At 55.1% G+C, this 19,920-nt stretch overlaps 3 protein-coding genes across 9 annotated transcripts; all 3 read right to left on the bottom strand.

The window, feature by feature from the left end:
* Positions 1-405: 405 nt before the first annotated feature.
* Positions 406-1,810, bottom strand: SNAPIN (SNAP associated protein). Its single transcript, XM_059490373.1, has 4 exons — positions 1,652-1,810; positions 976-1,022; positions 772-890; positions 406-669 (listed from the first exon to the last, which is right to left on the bottom strand). The coding sequence occupies exons 1-4, from the start codon at positions 1,756-1,758 to the stop codon at positions 580-582; spliced, it is 363 nt and encodes a 120-aa protein (XP_059346356.1). The 5' UTR covers positions 1,759-1,810; the 3' UTR covers positions 406-579.
* Positions 1,811-2,097: 287 nt separating this feature from the next.
* LOC132084972 (mothers against decapentaplegic homolog 4-like) lies at positions 2,098-10,255 on the bottom strand. 2 transcript variants are annotated; one of them, XM_059490299.1, is made up of 12 exons: positions 9,987-10,152; positions 8,643-8,889; positions 8,106-8,280; positions 7,837-7,857; positions 7,379-7,537; positions 6,575-6,649; positions 6,391-6,498; positions 6,280-6,318; positions 6,019-6,202; positions 4,573-4,741; positions 3,373-3,511; positions 2,098-2,559 (listed from the first exon to the last, which is right to left on the bottom strand). In XM_059490299.1, the coding sequence occupies exons 2-12, from the start codon at positions 8,865-8,867 to the stop codon at positions 2,360-2,362; spliced, it is 1,494 nt and encodes a 497-aa protein (XP_059346282.1). In that variant the 5' UTR covers positions 8,868-8,889; positions 9,987-10,152; the 3' UTR covers positions 2,098-2,359. The 2 variants fall into 2 exon arrangements, with proteins under 2 accessions (XP_059346282.1, XP_059346283.1); XM_059490300.1 differs by lacking the exon at positions 2,098-2,559 and adding an exon at positions 10,238-10,255 and having other exon boundaries at positions 3,365-3,511.
* A 580-nt stretch (positions 10,256-10,835) lies between these two features.
* CHTOP (chromatin target of PRMT1) lies at positions 10,836-17,851 on the bottom strand. 6 transcript variants are annotated; one of them, XM_059490339.1, is made up of 6 exons: positions 17,656-17,851; positions 16,164-16,239; positions 14,318-14,468; positions 12,742-12,925; positions 11,875-12,012; positions 10,836-11,134 (listed from the first exon to the last, which is right to left on the bottom strand). In XM_059490339.1, exons 2-6 carry the CDS (start codon positions 16,226-16,228, stop codon positions 10,932-10,934), a joined length of 741 nt encoding a protein of 246 aa, XP_059346322.1. In that variant the 5' UTR covers positions 16,229-16,239; positions 17,656-17,851; the 3' UTR covers positions 10,836-10,931. The 6 variants fall into 6 exon arrangements, 2 of the variants coding, with proteins under 2 accessions (XP_059346322.1, XP_059346323.1); XM_059490340.1 differs by having other exon boundaries at positions 12,742-12,922; XR_009420129.1 differs by lacking the exon at positions 10,836-11,134 and having other exon boundaries at positions 11,948-12,012; positions 12,742-13,095.
* Between the last annotated feature and the right edge of the window lie 2,069 nt (positions 17,852-19,920).

Genomic DNA, 19,920 nt, shown 5'->3' with positions numbered 1-19,920 from the left:
TGGGGGTGTCCAGATCCAACCTGGAGGTGCCCAAACCCCACCTGAGCCTCTCAAATTCCACCTGGAGGTGCCCAAATTGAACCTGGAGGTGGCCCAAACCCCACATGGGCTTCCCAAATTCCACCTGGCCCTCTCAAATTCCACCTGGGGGTGTCCAAACCCCACTTGGGCCTCTCAAATTCCACCTGGGAGTGTTCAAATCCAATCTGGAGGTGCCCAAGTCCAACCTGGAGGTGCCCAGACCCCATTTGGGGCAACCCAAACTTCACCTGGACCCCGCAAATTCCACCTGGGGGTGTCCAGATCCAACCTGGGGATAGCCAAATCCCACCTGGAGGTTCCCAGCCCCCCCTGGCAGCACCTGTGTTGTCCCCAAGGCCCCTCAGGGACGTGGGATCAGCATCATCACAAACTCTCAGTCACTTTTATTCCAGCGCCCCCAAACGTGGGATCGCGGCTCGGAGCGTCCCAAATCCCTCATGTGCAGGTGATGGGGGGACAGCCCCTCAATTCCAGCAATTCCTGCTCTATCATCATGCCCTGTTGGTCACCTGGATGGTCACCTGGATGGTCATTTGGTCACTTGGCCTGGTAGCCCCCAGCCTCCAGCATTGCTCTCCTCCTCACCGTCTCCTTGGCCACGCTGTGGTTCAGCCTCCTCAGCCTCTCCTGGACAGGAAAAAAATCACAAAAATTCACAAAAATCACAAAAATCACCTGTCAGCACCTTGGGGAGCTCTGAGACCCCAAAATTTCCTTGTCCCACCTCACCTGGGCGTTCTGGAGGATGTTGTTGACCAGCACCACGCGGCGCCGGGCATTCAGCAGCTTCTTCACGTAGGGGTCGAGGTCCAGAGCCACCTTCTGGTCCTCGTTGATGCGGCACAGCTCTGGGGAAGGGTCTGCGTGAGCCCCCCGTGCCCCCCTCAGGATGATGGGGGGACAGGGGGGACCCCCACACAGGGCTGGGCTCACCTGTGGCCAGGCTGTCGATGTGCTCCCGCAGCTCCACCTGGCTCTCCCTGGGGATGGGGAAAATCGGGGTTTACACCCAAAATTCAGCCGTGTTCACCCATAAAAAGATGGGAGATGCGCGGCCAGCACCCCTCGGGCAACACCACCAAGAATTGCCCACCCCATGTTCCCCCAAATCCCCAAAATTCGCTCTCACGTACCTCCAAATCCCTTCAGTGCCAAAATTCACCCTCATGAACCCCCAAAGCCCTTCAGCCCCAAAACTTGCCCTCACGTACCCCAAAATCCCCAAAATTCGCCCTCATGTACTCCTACATCCCCCAAATTCACCCTCATGAATCCCCAAAATCCCTTCAGCCCCAAAATTCACCCTCATGAACCCCCAAAACTCTTCAGTGCCAAAATTCGCCCTCATGTACTCCTACATCCCCAAAATTTGCCCTCACATACCACAAAATCCCTTCAGCCCCAAAATTCACCCTCACGTACCCCTAAAGCTCTTCAGCCCCAAAACTCACCCTCACATACTCCTACATCCCCAAAATTCACCTTCACGCACCCACAAATCCCTTCATCCCCACAGAACTGCCCTCCCCGGCTCTCCCTACCCCTCAGCCCTCCAGGCCGGCCTGCCCCGCTCCCGGCCGCTCTCCGCGGCCCCTCGCGGTGCCCGCACCTGACGCTGTGGACGTGGCGGTCGAGCTGTCGCACGGCGGGGCGCAGGAACTGCAGCAGCCCCTCAGCAAAGAGCTCCCGAGCACCGGGGCCGCTCCCCGCCGCCATCTTAACCCGCGGGGGCTGCCGGGAAACCGAGTCCGTAAGGAGGGGAAGGAGAGGCTGCTTCCGGTGTATGCCGCGAGGGCTGCTGGGAAACCGAGTCAGCATGGAGGGGGCTGAGAGGTCGCTTCCGGTGCGCGCCGTGGGGACTGCTGGGAAACCGAGTCCGTGAGGAGGGGAGGCCGCTTCCGTTGCGTGCCGCGGGTGCTGCTGGGAAATGTAGTCCTAAAGGCACAGATGGAGGCGCATCTGGAGGCCCATCTGGCGGCACAACTGCGCTGCTGAGCGTCCGTCACAGGCCACAGATTCCAACCCCATCCATTAAATAATTAAGTAACGGTTAAAATATCACGGTGTTGGTCCTTTTACTTCATTTTAAAAATTTTTTTTTGGTTTATTTTCATACAAAAGTTCAAGCAGGAGGTGGAAATCAGCACTGAGGGCTGCACTACACCCAGACCACAAGCCTTGATCCAATTCATTAAATAACTGTTAAACCAACACATTTTTGGTCATTTTTTTTTTTTTTTTTTTTTGCCATTTTGCTTCGTCTTTTGGCCATTTCGCTTCATTTTTTTCCCCTTTTTTCCGGCATTCCTTGCAGGGTTCAGGCGTGTGCGTCGGGCAGGGCGTGCAGGACGTGGTCCAGCAGCTGCAGGGCGCGGTGCAGGTGCACCTCGATCCAGCAGGGCGTGCAGGTGATGCTGGCGCGGGGGTAGTCGGGCCCCCAGCCCTTAACGAAGCTCAGCCTAACGAGGCAAAGGCGCCGCAGGTCGTCCACGCCGAGCCCCGCGGCCACCGACAGCCCTGGGGGGGGGGACACGGTCACAGCGGGGGGCTCAGCTTGTCCTGGGGGGTGGGACAGCCCTGGGGGGTCAGCACGGGGGTCCTGTCCCCCCTGCGGTCACTCACAGATGGTGTGGAGGGGTCACCATGGGCTCCTGCCCCCACCGCGGTCACTCAGCCCTGGGGGGGGTCAGCACGGGGGTCCCAACCTGCCCTGGGGTCACTCACGGGGGTCCCAGCCCACCCTGGGGTCACTCATGGGTGCTCAGTGGGGTCAGCACGGGGGTCCCAGCCCACCCTGGGTGGTGGGACAGCCCCGGAAGGGTCAGCACAGGCACTGACCAGCACTGTGGTCACTCGGGGGGGTCACCATGGGGTCCTGTCACCACTGTGGTCACTCAGGGGGGTCGGCACAGGCACTGACCAGCACCGTGGTCACTCAGGGGGGGTCGGCACAGGCACTGACCAGCATTGTGGTCACTCAGGGGGGGTCACCATGGGGTCCTGTCACCACTGTGGTCACTCGGGGGGGTCGGCACAGGCACTGACCAGCACCGTGGTCACTCGGGGGGGTCACCATGGGGTCCTGCCCCCCTGTGGTCACTCAGGGGTGCTGGGATAGCCCCGGGGGGGTCAGCACAGGCACTGACCACCCCCGCGGTCACTCGGGGGGGGTCGGCACAGGCACTGACCACCCCCGTGGTCACTCGGGGGGGTCGGCACAGGCACTGACCAGCACTGTGGTCACTCGGGGGGGTCACCATGGGGTCCTGTCACCACTGTGGTCACTCAGGGGGGTCGGCACAGGCACTGACCACCCCCGCGGTCACTCACCGATGGCCGGGGCGATGCCCCCCACGGAGCCAGCCCCGGGGATGGTCCCGGCCACCGCGGCCGCCTGGGCAGTGGCCGCAGCCTGGGCCGTGGCCGCCTGCTGCTGCATCTGCCGGTGGCACTGCCGCAGGTCAAACACCTGGGGAGGGAACAGCTTTAGCAAAAATCCCTTCTTTAAGAGTTTGCTTTTTAAGATTTTTTTCTCCTGAGAAGCTGAGAAACCTCATAAAGAAAATGTAAATGATAATTATCTGCCGCTGTAAAATGCAACAAGTAGATCTCTGATTGGCCTCATGGAATTATTTCTAATTAATTATTCTAATTATTTATAATTAATCTGTCTGGACTGTCTCAGTCAATCACAAACCTTTATCATCATTCCTTTTCTATTCTTAACTAACCTCATTTCTTCTATTTTTAATAGAATTTTAATATAATATATATTTAAAAATAAATAATTTATATATTTATCAAATATATATTTATTTATCCATAAATAAATATATATTTGATATAATGTATAAATAAGTATATAAATTATATTACACATATTATTATATTATTATATACTATTATATATTATATTAATATATATCATTACATACTATATATATTATATATATTATAAATATTGTTATATATTATATATTACATTATATATATTATATATTTTATTATATACTTTATATATTTATATAATAAATTACATTATTATATGTTATTTTATATTTATTATATATTAATATAATAGTTGTACTACTATATAGTAGATATATATTTGATACAATATATAAATAAATGTATAATATATACTATATTATATATAATATATTATAAATTTATCTATCAAATACATATTTATTTATATGTTTTAGACGGTTTGCTTTATAAATAAATAAAAATACAAAATTATTAATAATAAAGAAAAATAAAAATAAAATAAATATAAATATTAAAATAAATAAATAAAATTAAAAATGTGTTTATTTATAAATCAAACCTTCTAAAACACCAAACCAACATTCTCATCTCTTCCCTCACCCTCAAACCCCTGCAAACACCAACCTCCACCACACGGGGGCACCCCCGAGCAGGGCACCTTTAGGGTCGGGGGCGTCCCTCCGTCCCCGGGGTGCTTCCACTGCCCAGAGCCCCCCAAAACCCAAACACAGACCCCCCCCAGCCCCTCGGGGAGCCCACCTTGACGTGCGCTCCGGGGTACACCTTGTGCACGGCGTCGCCGGGGGCCCTGCCCGCCTCCCTGTCCAGGTAGAAGCTCTGCACGAACACGGCGTGCTCGCTGCGGCAGCGCATCCACACGTCGCCCTCTCCCCGGCGCTCCAGCTGCACGCCCCTGCCGATGTGCAGCCTGGGGAGAGCGTCAGTACGGACCCCTGAGCACCCCCAGGACCCCCGAGCCCCCCAGGACCCCCCAATTCCCTGTTCCACCTGCCCAGCCCTCTCCCCGCCGCTCCAGCTGCACGCCCCTGCCGATGTGCAGCCTGGGGAGAGCGTCAGTACGGACCCCCAGGACCCCCGAGCCCCCCCAGGCCCTGTCCCACCTGCCCCAGGCCCCAGGTTCTCCCTGTTTTGCCCTGATTATCCCACATTTTTCCCTCATATTCCTCCCTTCTGCCCCGATTACCCCCTGTTATCCCCACGCCGTTCTGCCCTAATTATCCCTTCTGGATCCCTCTTTTCCTCATCACCCCATTTTCCCCCTTTCTCCTTTTTCCTCCTTCTGCCCTAACTATCCCCCATTTCCCCCATTTCCAATTTATCCCCCACGACTCCCCACCCTCATTATTCCCCTTTTGCCCCCCATCCTTCACCCCCCTGCCCCATTCCCAGATCTGATTTCCCACATTACTCCCAACCCTCTCCAATGCCCCCTGTCCCCTCTGTGCCCCCCTTAACCCTCCAGTGCACCCCATGCCCCCTGACCCACCATGCCCACCATGCCCTCCATACCCCCCTGTGCCCCCCATGCCTCCCGACCCCCATCTCCCCCATGTTCCCATTGCCCCCATCCCCTCCATTCCCCCTATGCCCCTCTCACCCCCCGTGCCCCCTTCCCCCTTATGCCCCTCTGTGCTCCCCATGCCCCCCATGACCCACCATGCCCCCCTGATCCCCATCTCCCCCATGCCCCCCGTGTCTCCTCACCCACCATGTCCCCCATTTCCCCCTCACCCCCCATCACCCCCATGACCCCGTGCCCCCCGACCCGCCGTGCGCTCTCCGTGCCCCCCATTCCCCCTGTGCCCCCCATTCCCCCGTGCCCCCCCAGTGCCCTCTGGTGCCCCCCATGCTCCCCGACCCACCGTGCCCTCTCGCTGGCGGCGCAGCACTGCACGTTGGAGAGCAATGCCCCCAGTGCCCCCCATCACCCCCCATTCCCCCCATGCCCTGTGACCCCCCAATGCCCCCCGTGCCCACCGTGCCCTCTCGCTGGCGGCGCAGCGCTGCACGTTGGAGAGCAATGCCCCCAGTGCCCCCCATCAGCCCCCATGCCCTGTGACGCCCCAATGCCCCTCGTGCCCCCATGCCCACCGTGCCCTCTCGCTGGCGGCGCAGCACGTTGGAGAGCAATGCCCCCCATCAGCCCCCATGCCCTGTGACCCCCCCCAATGCCCCCGTGCCCACCGTGCCCTCTCGCTGGCGGCGCAGCGCTGCACGTTGGAGAGCTGCCCCAGGCAGAAGCGGGCGCCCCCCGAGGGATCCACGTATCCATCCACGACCACCGAGGGGCAGCTCGAGGGCACCTTGAAGATCTCCCCCACCTGCACGTCCTGCTCGAAGTAGGCGATGGAGCACCAGAACTCCGGGCCTGGAACGGGGGAAAAAATGGCGGTTTTTGGGGGGTCACGGCACCGATGGGTGCTGAAATGGGTGGGGGGCACTCACCAGGGTGGGTGGACACGGGGGGCTGCAGCACGGGGGGCCCTGGGGGGGTAGAGAGGGGTCAGCACATTGAAGATCCCCCCCAAAGCGTCACCCAGCGCCCCCCAAACCTACAGCAGTGCTGCGGGTGGCTCTGGCTGCTGGCATGGTGGTGGGGAGGGGGCTGCGACCCCCCCAAAGTCGGGGTGTAGACGGTGGCAGGGCTCCAGCTCAGCGGTGAGCCTGCAGGGGACATGGGGGGACATGAGGACGGTCCCCCCAAAGGGGCTGGGGGGCAGCGGGGCACCCCCATACTCACCGTGCTGGGGGGGTTTGGGGTACCCATTCTGTGCTGGGGGGCCCTCGGGGTGGGCCTGGGGGTCCTGGGGGGTCGCTGTGGGGGGGAAGATGTCGATTTTATGGTTTAGAAGGTTTGATTTATTATTTTTTCTAGAAATGTATTTTAATACATTTATACATTTTTAATATATTTATACATATTTTAATATATATTTAGATATTAATATATTTATATATTTAAATATAGTTTTATATATATTTATAGACATTTAAATATTTATATATTATATATTTATAAATATAATTTTATATTTTATATATATTTTATAACTTTATATATTTATATATTTTAATACATTTATATATTTATATATAAATATATTTTATATTTTTGTATTTTATGTATATTTACATATTTTAACATATATTTAATATATTTGTATATATTTATATATTTACATATATTTATAATTTTATATATTTATATATACTTTATATATTATAAATATTTTTCTATTTATATACTTTTAATATATTTATATATATTTTATATTTTATATTTATATGTATATTTATATATTTTAACATATGTATATTTTAATGTATTTGTATATATTTATATATTTATATATTTTATATATATTTATATATTTATATCTACTTATATCCATATATATTTATATATATTTATATATATTTATATATATTTATATATATTTATATATATTTATATATATTTATATATATTTATATATTGTGGAGTGGGGGGCTCAGTGTGACACCCCAAACCCCCTCAGTGCAGGGATTATTGTGGGGGTCTCACCTTGGGGCAGCTCCAGGCACCTCCGGGGGGGCACTCGGGGGGGCTCAGGGGGCAACGCTCGCTGGGGGCACCCGGGGGTCTCCCCCCCCAGCTCCGGCAGCTCCATCTGCACCACACACTCATGGACACGCTCCTCCTTCACCGGGCACGGGGGGGACACTGGGGACACACACGGAGACCGTGGGGGGACACTGGGGACACACACTGGGCACGAGGGGGACACTGGGGACACACACCGGACACCGTGCGGGGACACGGGGGACACACACCGGACACCGTGGGGGACACGGGGGACACACACCGGACACCGTGCGGGGACACGGGGGACACACACCGGACACCGTGGGGGGACACACACCGGACACCGTGGGGGGACACGGGGGACACACACTGGACACGGTGGGGGGACACGGGGACCCGCGGCAGGGGGCTCGGGGGGCTCCGGGCCGGGGTCTCACCTGTGCGCGGGATGCTCAGACCTGCGGGACAGGGTTGGGGTGGGGGGTTTAGGGTTAGGATTAGGGGTGCTGTGACCCCCGCTTGGTGACCGGGATCCCGCTTTAGGGGTTTAGGGGGGTCCCGGTGCTGGGGGAATCTCGATGTGGGGGATTGGGGGGATCCCGGTTTGGGGGTTTGGGGAATTAGGGGTTCAGGATTAGGATTAGCGGTGCTGTGACCCCCCCCCCCACCCTTGGTGACCCCTCCCCATTTCGGGGGTCCCGCTCACCGCCGCCGGGGGTCCCCACGCGCTCGTAGTGGTAGGGGTTGACGCAGACGCTGTCGCACTTGAGGTCGAAGGCGAACTGGCAGAAGCGGGCGGGCTTGAGCTCGTTCTTGTGCAGGTCGGGCCAGCGCCAGAGCCGCGCGTAGATGACGTGAGGGAAACCCTTCCTGCCGGCCACCTGTGGGGAGGGGGACACGGAGGGGAGGGAGGGGTGGGACCCCTACCCGGGGTGACAATATCGAGATATCCCTGGGTGACAATACTGGGATGCCCCCAGGGTGACAACATCGGGGTTCCCCCGGGGGCACAACAGCGAGATACCCCTGGGGAGGATCTGGGAGGTTTGCGACCCCCCAAACCCCCACACCGGGAACCCCCTGGAGTGATGGGGTGACAACACCGGGGTCCCCAGGGGGCTCAGCCCCCATCCCAGGGGGGTTACCCCCATCCCAGGGGTCACAAAGGGCGGTTACCCCCATCCCGGGGGTCCCCAAGGGGGTGTCAGCCCCACCGAGCCCCCCTCCCGGGTTCCTGGTGTACCTGGAGCCGCCCGTCCAGCGTTCTCTGCACGGTGACACACTGGCCGGGCTGGGCCCCTCCGGAGGTGACAGCGGCCACCAGCGCGTCCAGCTCGTCCCTCTTCTCCTTGAGCTTCCTCAGCAGGCTCTGGATGGCGCGGCGGGCGAAGGCCTCGCTGTCCCCTCCCTGCCGGTGGCACAGCAGGCTGTGCACGATGCCGGGGCCGCTGTCGCTGCCCAGGGACATGGCGTGTCCCCAGAGGGTCACCCTGCCGCAGGGGACACCGAGCTGCTGGCACCGGTGACAAAGCCATGTCACCCCAAGCCTGGTTGGGTGGCACCACCTGAGTGCCAGAGTTTGTCCCCAGAGGGTCACCCTGCTGCAGGGGACACCGAGGGATAGTGGCATTCTCAGGTGACAAAGCCATGTCACCCAAAGCCTGCGTTCTGTGCTCCCCGAGTGCCAGTTTGTCCCCAGAGGGTCACCCTGCTGCAGGGGACACTGAGCTGCTGGCACCGGCCACAAAGCCATGTCACCCAAAGCCTGCATTCTGTGCTCCCTCCGTGCCAGAGTTTGTCGCCAGCTTGGGCTGAGGTGACCCAGCACAGTTCACAGGGACACTCGGGGTGTCCCCAGGCAGAGTTGGGTGCTGGCATCAGGCTCGGGGACAGCGCTGTCCCCAGGCTGGCACGGAACAGCCGGGATGGAGCCGCTCCCGCAGCCGCCGCCGAGCCCAGACTAAACAGAGCCCGGCCTGGCGCCGCTCCTTAACCCCGCTCTGTCTCTCTCGGCTTCTCCCTTTCCTGCCACAGCCTGGAAAATCCTCGGGATGGCGGCAGACACAACAATCGCCGCTCTCTGCTCCTGATCCGAGCCTGAGTGTCCTGCCAGCACCCCCAGTATGTCCCCAAATGCCACCTCGCTATGGGGACACTTCCAGGGATGCTGAGGGGGGTGAGACCCTCAGCCCCCCGCCAGGCTCTGCGGTTCATCCCATCCCTGCTCCCGGCCTCGTGTTTTGGGGTTAAAAGCAGTGGGAGAGGGGATTTGGGGTCCTGCTCTCCCTCCCTGCATCCCAAGGCTGCTCCAGGGCAGGCAGGAAGGGTCGGAGCCCGGGTTTGGGGCAAGCTGGGCTCAGTGGGGCCAGCCCCAGCCCCGTTCTCACCCCACATCGCCCTGCCAGAACCCCCAGCTGATCCCAGTCCCAAAACTCGTCCTGGGGATGTTCCTGGCACACCACGGGAAGGTGACAGGGACGGCACAGGGGTTCTAAGGGGTGACACGCTTCAAGGAGGGGGTGACACGCTTTAAGAAGAAGACAGCCGGGACCTTTAGGGGACCGAAGGTGGCTCGGGATGGACTCACCTGCACCGGACCCGGCTGCCGTCACTCGCGGCCCGGCTCCCGCCGCATCTCCTCCGACTCACGGTGGTGCTGCCGTGACTGCAGATCCCCGATTGTCCCTCGGCCCCTGCTCTTCCCTCAGCCTCCTGGCCTTCTCTGAGTCCCTGCCTTTCCCTCAGCCCTTTCCCTCAGTCCTCTGCCTTTTCCTCAGCCCCTCACCTTCCCCTCAGCCCCCTGCCCTTTTCTCCCACCCTCAGCCATTTCCCTCAGACCTTTCCCTCAGCTCCGTGCCCTTCCCTCAGCCCTTTCCCCCTGCCCTCAGCCTCCTCCTTCTCCTGTCAGCCCTTTCCCTCAGCCTCCCTCGCCTTCTCTAAGCCCTCTCCTCCGGCTCCCAGCTTTCTCCTCCTCCTCCTCTCCCCGTCCCGTTCCCGCTCCCTCGGCCCTTTCCCAACTCCGGCCCTACAATAACAAAAGGAGCGGCCGGAGCGCGTGAGGCGCCGCCGCGCCTCAGCCAATGGCAGCGCCCGTGACAGCCGGGCCGGGCCCCGCCAGCCAATGGCGGCCGAGCTTTCATTGCGCCAGCCTCCAGACGGGTCCCGCCCCCGGCGCCGCCGGGCCCGGCTCCCACCGGGAGCGCCGCGGGTCCCGGCCCCCGTTATACCCCGCTTATCCCGCGGGTCTGGCCCCGGTTATACCGCAAGTATCCATCCCAAACCCCAAGAAATTTGTCCCAAAACCCAACAACTCACCCCAAAACCCATCCATGGAGCTCTACAGCCACAGGTGAACCTCTGGCGCTGCCACCACCAGACTGCGCACATCAGCTCCACCCCATCCTCAGTGCAAAACCACCAAAAAAGACCCCCGGGAAAAGAACAATCCAAAAAAAGTTTAATATAACAGAGAGTATCAAAACATCCAAGAACACACTAAGTCTGATTTCCCCTTGGGGTTGATCCCGGCGCCTCAGTCGGCGGCCTCGGGGTCCGTCTGTGCCATGTACGCGTCCAGCTCGGCGTCCAGGTGTCCCTTGGTCTTGGACATGTAGGCGTCCAGCTGGTTGTCCAGCTGCTCCTTGGTGAGGGCGGGCCGTGCCGAGCCTCTCCCGCGGCCCCGGCCTCTGCCGCGCCCGCCGAAGCCGCCCCGGCCGCGCCCCGCCATGCCGCGCCCTGCGGGGTGGGAACGGGATGTGTCCTGGGATTTCCTACTCCATCACAGCCTGCATCCCTCCATCCCAGGATTTCCCACCCCTCATTTCGTCCATCCCAGGATTTCCCACCCTGTCACTGCCTCCATCCCAGGATTTCCCACCCCTCCATCCTGAGACTTCACACCCCTCATTCATGGGATTTCACACCCCTCATTCATGGGATTTCACATCCCTCCATCCCAGGATTTCCCACCCCTAACTTTGTCCATTTTGGGATTTCTCACCCCACCTGGTCACTGCCTCCATCCCAGGATTTCCCACCCCATCGTTGTCCGCATCCTGGGATTTCCCACTTTATCACTGTCTGCATCCTGGGATTTCCCACCCCTCAGTGCCTCAATCCCATCACTGTGTCTATCCCATGATTTCCCACTACATCACTGTCTGAATCCCAGGATTTCCCACCCCTTTCAGCCCCTTGGTGATTCCCAGAGAGGTATTTGACTCATGGCTACACTCCCAGCTCCTTCTCACCACTCAAGTCAGGAGCTTCCTAAGAATTCCTAATCCCAGCCTAACACCAACATCTGCCCCTTGGCTTTCCCATCCCACCCTGCTGATAAAACCACCACGTGTTGGATAAAAGCTTTGAATTCCAGGCTGGGAAACTCTTGGTGCTGCAGGCCTCCAGCCTCATAGCAGGATCCCAGCTGGACCTGGATCAATCCTGGATTAACCCCTGCCATTCCGGGCACTGACCTCTGCCGCCGATGCCGCCCCGGCCCATGGCGCCCCGGCCCAGGCCGCCTCTGCCCGGGCCCCCGCGGCCCCTGATGCCGCCTCTGCGCAGACCCATCCTGGGGGCAATCCCTCTGCCGCCACGCAGCAGGCCTTGACCTTGGGCGGGAAAACCAGAAAAATGGGTGTTGAGGTGGGGTTTCGTGGGAAATCTCATCCTCCCTGATATTTCCCTCCCGGGTGTGTCAGTCATCCTTCCTTTCCCCATCCTGAGCCCTGCTGAGTGCTGTCGGTCAGTCCTGGAATTCCAGGAGGGACACTGGGACATCGAGGTGTCCTTTGTCCCTTGAAACCTCCCCTCCTGTACCCTACCCCTCCTCCTCTCCCCCAGCAACCACACGGTCAGGGAGTTCCGTTGGAGCTGTTGTAGATTAAGAATAAAACTCTGCATTAAAACCCTCCCTCAGAACCGACTCCTTTCCTTCACCATCACCTTAAAACTTCTCCATCAGAGGGAAACCTAAAGAACCTTCCATGGGAGGAACACCAGAGGCACCAGAGCCCCGAAATGTCTGGAGTTGTCTCCATGCACCCAACTGCAACATCCAGCTGGCCAAAAAGCATTTTTGGGGTGATCCAGCCAGCCAAAAGTGTCTTTGGGTGAAAACACCACACATCCAGTTAGCCAAACGTGTCTAGAGCGATCCAGCTGGCCAAAATTTGTCCCTGGGGTGATCCAGATAGCCAAAAGTGTCTCTGGGGTCAAACAAACCCCACAGTTACCCCCATTTGGTTCAGCCCAACCAAGGCACTATCAGCAACACCAATAAACCCAATTTCAGCCACGGGAACGGCCTGCGAGGGGACAGGACGCGGCAGGGCACTGACCTCGGAGCGCCACCCCTCCTCGGATGATGGCCCGGGCACCGCGGCCCCGCAGGGCCCCCCGGGGCAGCCCCCGCTGGCCCAGGGCCAGCCCCCGTTGGCCCAGGGCTCCCCGGGCCAGCGTCCCCGCCGGCCGGCCCAGCCGCGCCTGGATGTTGCTCTTGCCGAGGCGTTGCTTCAAGCTCTTCTGGAAGAGAAGATTTGGGGGGGACAGGAGTCATGCAGCCATCTGGGAGTGGGGACACCACAGGGCTCCACCACGGTAAGGGTAAAGAGGGAGGGAGGGGTTTTAGGGGATGTTGTTGCCATGGGATTGTGAGGTGAAGCAGCTCCCGGAGGCCGGGATGAGCCTTTGGTCTGGAAAAATAGAGAGGAGACATCAACAGGCAGCACCCAACAGCCCCACCGAGAAACAGGGAGTGAAAATGTGTCACTGATCTGAGGGACAACCCACTGAGAAACAGGGAGTGACAACGACAACCAGGGAATGACAACCAACGTGTCACTGATCTGAGGGACAAACCCACTGACAACCAGGGAGTGACAACGACAACCAGGGAATGACAACCAACGTGTCACTGATCTGAGGAACAATCCCCACTAACAACCAGGGAATGAAAACCGTCACTGATCTGAGGGACAACCCCACTGATAACCAGGGAGTGACAACTGTCACTGATCTGAGGGAAAAAGTGGAAATTTTGTGCCAGTCCCTCCCAAGTATTTCGTTTTTAGGATTATGAAATGATCTGAGTTGGGAGGGATCCATGAGGATCATCCAGGTCAACTCCTGTCCCCGCAGACACCCCAAAACCTCAGCCTGGGCATCCATGGGAGCATCTCCTGGAGCTCTGGCAGCATTGGGAATGTGCCCATTGCCAGGGGAGGCTGGGCAGTGCCCAGCATCCTCAGAGGGCCCTAAAATCCATCCTAAACCTCCCCTGGCCCAGCTTCATCCCATTCCCCATTCCCTGGGGAGCCTGGGTGTGCCCAGCACCCTCTGGGGGCCCTAAAATCCATCCTAAACCTTCCCTGGCAGTTTCATCACATTTCCTGAGAAGCCTGGGCACTGTGGAGGAAAACCTTTCCCTAAAATCCATCCTAAACATTCCCTGGCACAGCTCCAGCCATTCCCAGGATCCTGTCCCAGGGAGCAGAGACTGGAGCTGCAGATCCCTGAGTCTCCTGCACACACCCTCAGCCATTCCTCCAGATCCTTCTCCATCCTCTGGACACTTTCCAACATACATTTTTTACAGAATTCCAAAAGTTTCCTGGCTGGAAAAGACCTCCCAGACCACTGAGTGCAACCCCCACCTTGTGCCCAGCCCAGATGCCACATCCAGGCTTTCCCTGGACACCTTCACTCCAAAATTCCCTGGGCAACCCCTGACCTCCCTTCCCAGACAATTCCTCCTCATGGGTCCCATCCCACCCTCCTATCAGGGATTTACGGAGAACCAGATCCCCCCTGAGCTCCCCACACTCACCCTCCATCCCCTTCCCTTCTCTGGCCATTTCCTCTTTCCGGAGCTGTTTTTTCCACATCCTGCAAGGCTCAAATCTGCTTTCCCCTCACCTGTTTGAGCTTCAGAGCAGCCTGCACAGACGGCCTGTTCTCCATCTGCTGGGCCAAACGTCTGTTTCGAGCGCTGGCCAGCTGCTGCTGCTGCATGGTGGCCCGGATATTCACCGGCATCGGCTGTTTGTTCTTCAGCATGTTAGTGAAGCTTCAAGGTCGAATAAAACGGGGTTTAATTAAAGCTTAAATAAACAATTATCGCCATTTCACGGTGCTCGAGTGGGGCTCCAGCTCCCATCAACATTTTAATGCAAAGAGTGGCACTTTATGGGATTATGGATCCCTCGCTGGAGAGGCAGGAATGAGGTTTTGGAAGTTTTCAGTGGGAATGAGAAAGCTGGAGGTTAGAGATGGTAGAAGGGGTGACAATCAGCAAAAAGCGGGGATGGTCGTGACAGAGAGGGGAGAAACAGGACAGAAAAAGCAAAATGAAGCCCCCCAAAATCTGGGAAAAGTGTCAAAATTCCAGGCTAGGAGGGAGGTTGGGAAGACACCAGCGTAAGGTTGGATTGGATCATGTTAAAGCTTTTTCCAACCATGACTGTACAAAATTCCACCACCCAGAATCTCCTGAATTCCACCCAACTGCTCTACTGAAATGAGGCCACTTGGGAATTTACGAGAAACTTAATTTCTCCATTGAAGAGAGGCGGTAAATAAAGATTCTGAGCTCCAGCAGCTTCCTGGGAGCTGGTGAGCAAAATCCATCCCATAAAAATGAAATTTAATCCCTAAAAATGAAATTCACCCCACAAAAATGAAATTCACGTCCTGAAAAGGCAATTAACCCCATTAAAAATATAATTAAAACCACCCCCTAGAAATGAAATCCACCCATAAAAATGAAATTCACTCTCTAAAAATGAAATCCACCCCTTGAAAAGGAAATTCACCTCCTAAAAATGAAATTCACCCCCTAAAAACAAAATTCACCTCCTAAAAATGAAATTTACCGCCTAAAAAGGAAATTCACCCCTTAAAAATGAAATTTACCCTCTAAAAATAAAATCCACCTCCTAAAAATAAAATTTACTGTCTAAAAACAAAATTTAACCCCCTAAAAATGAAATCCAGCCCCTAAAAACAAAACTCATCCCCTAAAAATGAAATTCACCCCCTAAAAATGAAATCCGCCTCCTAGAAATGAAATTTACTGCCTAAAAATGAGCTCTACCCCTTATAAACAAGGAGTTTGGGCTGACAGGGAGGGAAGGAGCCGGCAGGGTGTCCCTGACCTCAGGTGCTGCCCCATCGCAGCGTGTTTCACCCCGCAGCGCTCAGCAGGACAGACAGACACCCGTTAGTGATCGGGGAGGAGCCAGACGTGGACAAACCCAGCGGGATGAGCCACGGGGAGAGCTCGAGGACAGCGAGAGATGGAGGTGAAGCCAAAGCTGGTGCCTCTTACAAGGCCCAGGAGGGCCTTCGGGCCGGTTCCGAGGCCGCCGCCGGCCTCTTACAGAGCCCACCCGGGCGGGCGGGACCCTCGGGCGCGGCAGCAGGGCCAAAATACCAATGTCAAAACATGTGGGAGAGACAGGGAGGGTGTGAGGTTGGTCTCTGCTCTTACAACACATCCCACCGGATTTACGACAACTAAAAGCACGGAGAAATCCCCTCCGGAATTTTGTTTTTTTGGCCCTTTTAACCTTGGGTAAGGCGGGTGTGGAAGGCACCGCCCGCTCGCTGGACGAGGTTAAAAGAGGGCGGAAAAACCACGGCGGGTTTTTTGGATTTTTTTTTTTTTTTTTTTTTGGATAGTGAGAATTAAGTAAAAAAAAATAAAAAATAAAAAATATATATATGATTTCTTAGGAGCTGAAGGTGCCGTTGGCTTCCTCACCGCTCGTTCAGAGACATCTTGGTGGTGCTCTTTAGCACGACCTTCGGTGCTGACTGTGCAGCCATCTTCAGAGAATCTGCAAAAATAAAAATTCAGACATTTAGCACACATTTATAACTCTAAGTACCAAAAATCCCCTCTGCTCTGCCTCCAAGAGTGAAGGAAATCAAGATTACCGCAGGTTATGTGTAATATATTCATCTATTTTCAGTGATTTTTATCCCTCTATTTTTCAGTTCTGATTCTGTGATTTTGAATGTTTTTTACTCCTCTCCTAGTTTTAACAAATCTTGTTTAAATAAACCCTGATTTCTCCCTTACCAAAAATTGATATTTTTACAGTGAATGCTTCAGCAATATTAGGAGGAATAATATAAAAATCCAGCAGCAAGATGGAAACCAAATGGCATCTTCAGAGCAAAGATGCAAACCAGAACCCAAGACATCAAATTAATACAATTATTATATATTTACATAATCAAACGTTAAAAAAAACCTCTGTTCTGTGTGGAGAAGACTAAGAGTGAGACAAGTTATAACTATTATATTTGTGTATTTTTAATGTTTTCTAAGCCTCTACCAGGTTTAATAAATATGGGAGTTATTTTAATTTACCGTAAGTAAATATTTATCTTTTTACAGCGAATATCTTATCAGTTATTACTTTGAGTAATAACACAAAAATCCAGCTGTAAATAAATAGCACCCAAATGCCTTTAGCACAGTGACACCTCCACATTTCCCATATTCTTAGCATGACCAAGGTGCAAACCCCAATTTTAAGGGCACAGGGAATAAAATTGGGAATAAAAATCCAAGGTGATGCTTCAAAAGCATCATCGTATCCTTTAAAACACCGAGGATTAAATCCCCTCAGGGCAGGGATTTAAATACCCCCCAGCGCTGGATGCTACAGAAACACGCTGGGTTCCAATCTCCGAGCTCTGCAGATCGATTTATTAATTTAATTTATAATTAGCAGCAAATTTAACGGGTGGATGACGACCGGGATGCGCTCACTCTATAATACCCTCAAAAAAACGCTTTATTGAGAGGATTTACACCTGGAAATTGCGACAACAGAAAGCCTTATTGCTGTTTTAAATTATTTTAATAATTTGATTTTAATACACAGCAGCTTTTTCAATTTAAAGTGGTTTTTAAAGCGTTTTTCTTCCTGAGGGGAAAAATAATCAGCTAGGCCCCCTCAGGCCCGGCTCTGGAACCCGATCAAGGGGAAAAGCCCCGACCCTGAGGGGGCCATGAGGGGATCGTGAGGGGACCATGAGGGGGATCATGAAGGGACCGTGAGGGGATCGTGAGGGGATCATGAGGGGGATCGTGAGGGGGATCATGAGGGGGATCGTGAGGGGACCATGAGGGGGATCGTGAGGGGACCATGAGGGGGATCGTGAGGGGACCGTGAGGGGATCGTGAGGGGACCTCCCGGGCCCTCAGGAACCCCCCCCACCCCGGCTCTGCGCTCACTCACCGAAGCACACGGTCGCCAGGTCTCCGGTGGCTCCGGCGGGCGAGCGGGTGATTGCGGGGCCGGTGTGGGGCCGGTATGGGGCCGGCGTGGGGCCGGGGCTGGCGCTGAGCTCCGCCCGCTCCCGCCGCCGCCGCCGCCGCTTCTCCCTCAGCTGCCCGCGACAAAATGGCGCCCGCGCCGCTCCCGCCCCCGCCGAAATGGCGGCCGCGCTCCCGGCCACGCCCCCTGCAGCGCGAGCCGCGCCCTTCATGGGCAGTGATTGGTGGAGCCGTGGAGGGGGCGGGGAAAGAGGCGGGGCGGAGGGGGAGGCGGGAACGGTCTGGCGGGAATTCGGGGTGGCGTTCTGGTGACGTCATAGGGAGCGGTGTCGTCATGAAACCGTCATGGAATCGTCATGGAATCATCAGGGAATCGTCATGGAATTGTCGAGGAATTGTCATGGAATTGGCATGGGACCGTCATGGAACCATGCTGTGAAAAATGCGTATTTTATGATTGGCTTTTGGCAAATATAGAAATGAATATTATATGTGTTATGTCAGAAAGTGATGCTGTATTAATTCTCTTAATTAGTGTGTTAAATACAGTTTTAGGTTATAACATAATGTTAAAATAGAAACCGTGCTGTGTAAGATTCTTTTTTTAAAGAAAGGACTCACAGTGAGATAGCAGCCACAGGACACCTGAATCTTTCAGAGAAAAAGAATTTATTGCTCCATTATCAGGAGAAATGAACTTCTTCCTGTCTCACTTGGGCAGCAGGACGCTGTTAGGGTTATGAGGAAGAAGCTGACACTGCCCAGAGAGAATCCTGTATTTGAATGGAATTTATGCATTATATATGAGACATATGAATATTCAACAGGCTGTTGCTTTTAAGGGTTAATCCTCTGTTAATGTGTGGCCTTTTTTGGGTTTATTTTGCCCAGAAAAGGAACTTGGACCATCTGTATTTTCTTGTATTTTTATTGTCTCGTATTGTCCTAAATCCAAATTGTTTGAATTTTTATTACTGTAATTATATTACTATTTTTATATCTTGATCCCGAACCGGGACGGCGGGCGGGCGATGGCGCTGGCGGCCCTGTTGGAGCCCTTGGCCACCGTCCCGTCCCATCCTGTCCCATCCCATTCCCGGGAGATCCCAACCGGTTCCTCCGGCCCCGCGGGTGCCTCCGGAGCCGCCCGTGGCGAGTCCCGGCCTGTCCCGTCCTCCCCCGTTCCCAAATCCCGGCGATCCCGGTGTGCCACAGCCCGGCGGGGTCACCCTGCCCTGGGGGGGAGCACAGTGGGGAATCCCGGGGTGGATCCTGGGGTGGATCCCAGGGGATCCCAAAGGGGACCCCGGGGACATCCAAGGGTGAATCCCAGGGAGGATCCCGGGGTGAGTCCCAGGGGATCCCAGAGGGGACCCCATGGTGGATCCCGGGGTGGATTCCAGAAGGGATCCCGGGATGGATCCTAGAGTGGATCCAGGGCTGTCTCCAAACCCTTGGGGTGACCCAGATTGAATTTCCCTGGGACCCCAGAGCTGATCCCAGGGTGGAATCTCAGGATGGATCCTGGGGTGAATCTGAGGGTGGATCCCAGGGTGGGTCCCAAGGGAGATCCCAGGGTGGATCCCAGGGACATCCAAGGGTGAATCCCAGGGAGGATCCCGGGGTGAGTCCCAGGGGATTCCAGAGGGGACCCCATGGTGGATCCTGGGGTGGATTCCAGAAGGGATCCCGGGGTGGATCTTGGGGTGGATCCCGGGATGGATCCTAGAGTGGATCCAGGGCTGTCTCCAAACCCTTGGGGTGACCCAGATTGAATTTCCCTGGGACCCCAGAGTTGATCCCAGGGTGGAATCTCAGGATGGATCCTGGGGCGAATCTGAGGGTGGATCCCAGGGTGGGTCCCAAGGGAGATCCCAGGGTGGATCCCAGGGCTGTCTCCAGGCCCTCGGAGTGACCCAGAGTAGATTTCCCCATGACCCCGGGATGAATTCGAGGGTGGATCCCAAGACGGTCTCCAAACCCTTGGGGTGACCCAGGGTGGATTTCTCCATGAGCCCAGAGTGGATCCCAGGGTGGATCCTAGGGGGGATTCTGAGGTGGATCCTGGGGTGGATCGTGAGGTGGAATCATAGAATTCCAGGGTGGATCCCAGGGTGGATCCAGGGCTGTCTCCAGCCCCTTGGGGGTGACCCAGGGTGGATTTCCCCATGACCCCGGGGTGAATCTGAGGGTGGATCCCAGGATGAATCCCAGGGATGGATCCAGC

The sequence above is a fragment of the Ammospiza nelsoni genome, chromosome 28, assembly GCF_027579445.1.
Source record: "Ammospiza nelsoni isolate bAmmNel1 chromosome 28, bAmmNel1.pri, whole genome shotgun sequence".
Lineage (NCBI taxonomy): Eukaryota > Metazoa > Chordata > Aves > Passeriformes > Passerellidae > Ammospiza > Ammospiza nelsoni.
The sequence above is the reverse complement of the archived record's forward strand: the minus strand, read 5'-3'. Positions and strand labels throughout refer to the sequence as shown.

What these genes read in the sequence shown, in the direction of transcription:
- CHTOP (XM_059490339.1), bottom strand. Translation starts at nt 16,228, where the DNA reads ATGGCTGCACAGTCAGCACCGAAGGTCGTGCTAAAGAGCACCACCAAG. An exon ending in CTGCTCTGAAGCTCAAACAG is followed by an intron (nt 12,926 to 14,317) that starts GTGAGGGGAAAG and finishes CTTCTCTTCCAG; the next exon opens with AAGAGCTTGAAGCAACGCCT. An exon ending in GGGCGGCATCGGCGGCAGAG is followed by an intron (nt 11,135 to 11,874) that starts GTCAGTGCCCGG and finishes CCCACCCCGCAG; the next exon opens with GGCGCGGCATGGCGGGGCGC.
- LOC132084972 (XM_059490299.1), bottom strand. Translation starts at nt 8,867, where the DNA reads ATGTCCCTGGGCAGCGACAGCGGCCCCGGCATCGTGCACAGCCTGCTG. An exon ending in CCCCAAACCCCCCCAGCACG is followed by an intron (nt 6,499 to 6,574) that starts GTGAGTATGGGG and finishes TGTCCCCTGCAG; the next exon opens with GCTCACCGCTGAGCTGGAGC. An exon ending in GGGCATCGCCCCGGCCATCG is followed by an intron (nt 2,560 to 3,372) that starts GTGAGTGACCGC and finishes CCCCCCCCCCAG; the next exon opens with GGCTGTCGGTGGCCGCGGGG.
- SNAPIN (XM_059490373.1), bottom strand. Translation starts at nt 1,758, where the DNA reads ATGGCGGCGGGGAGCGGCCCCGGTGCTCGGGAGCTCTTTGCTGAGGGG. An exon ending in CGCCACGTCCACAGCGTCAG is followed by an intron (nt 1,023 to 1,651) that starts GTGCGGGCACCG and finishes CCCCATCCCCAG; the next exon opens with GGAGAGCCAGGTGGAGCTGC. An exon ending in CATCGACAGCCTGGCCACAG is followed by an intron (nt 891 to 975) that starts GTGAGCCCAGCC and finishes ACCCTTCCCCAG; the next exon opens with AGCTGTGCCGCATCAACGAG.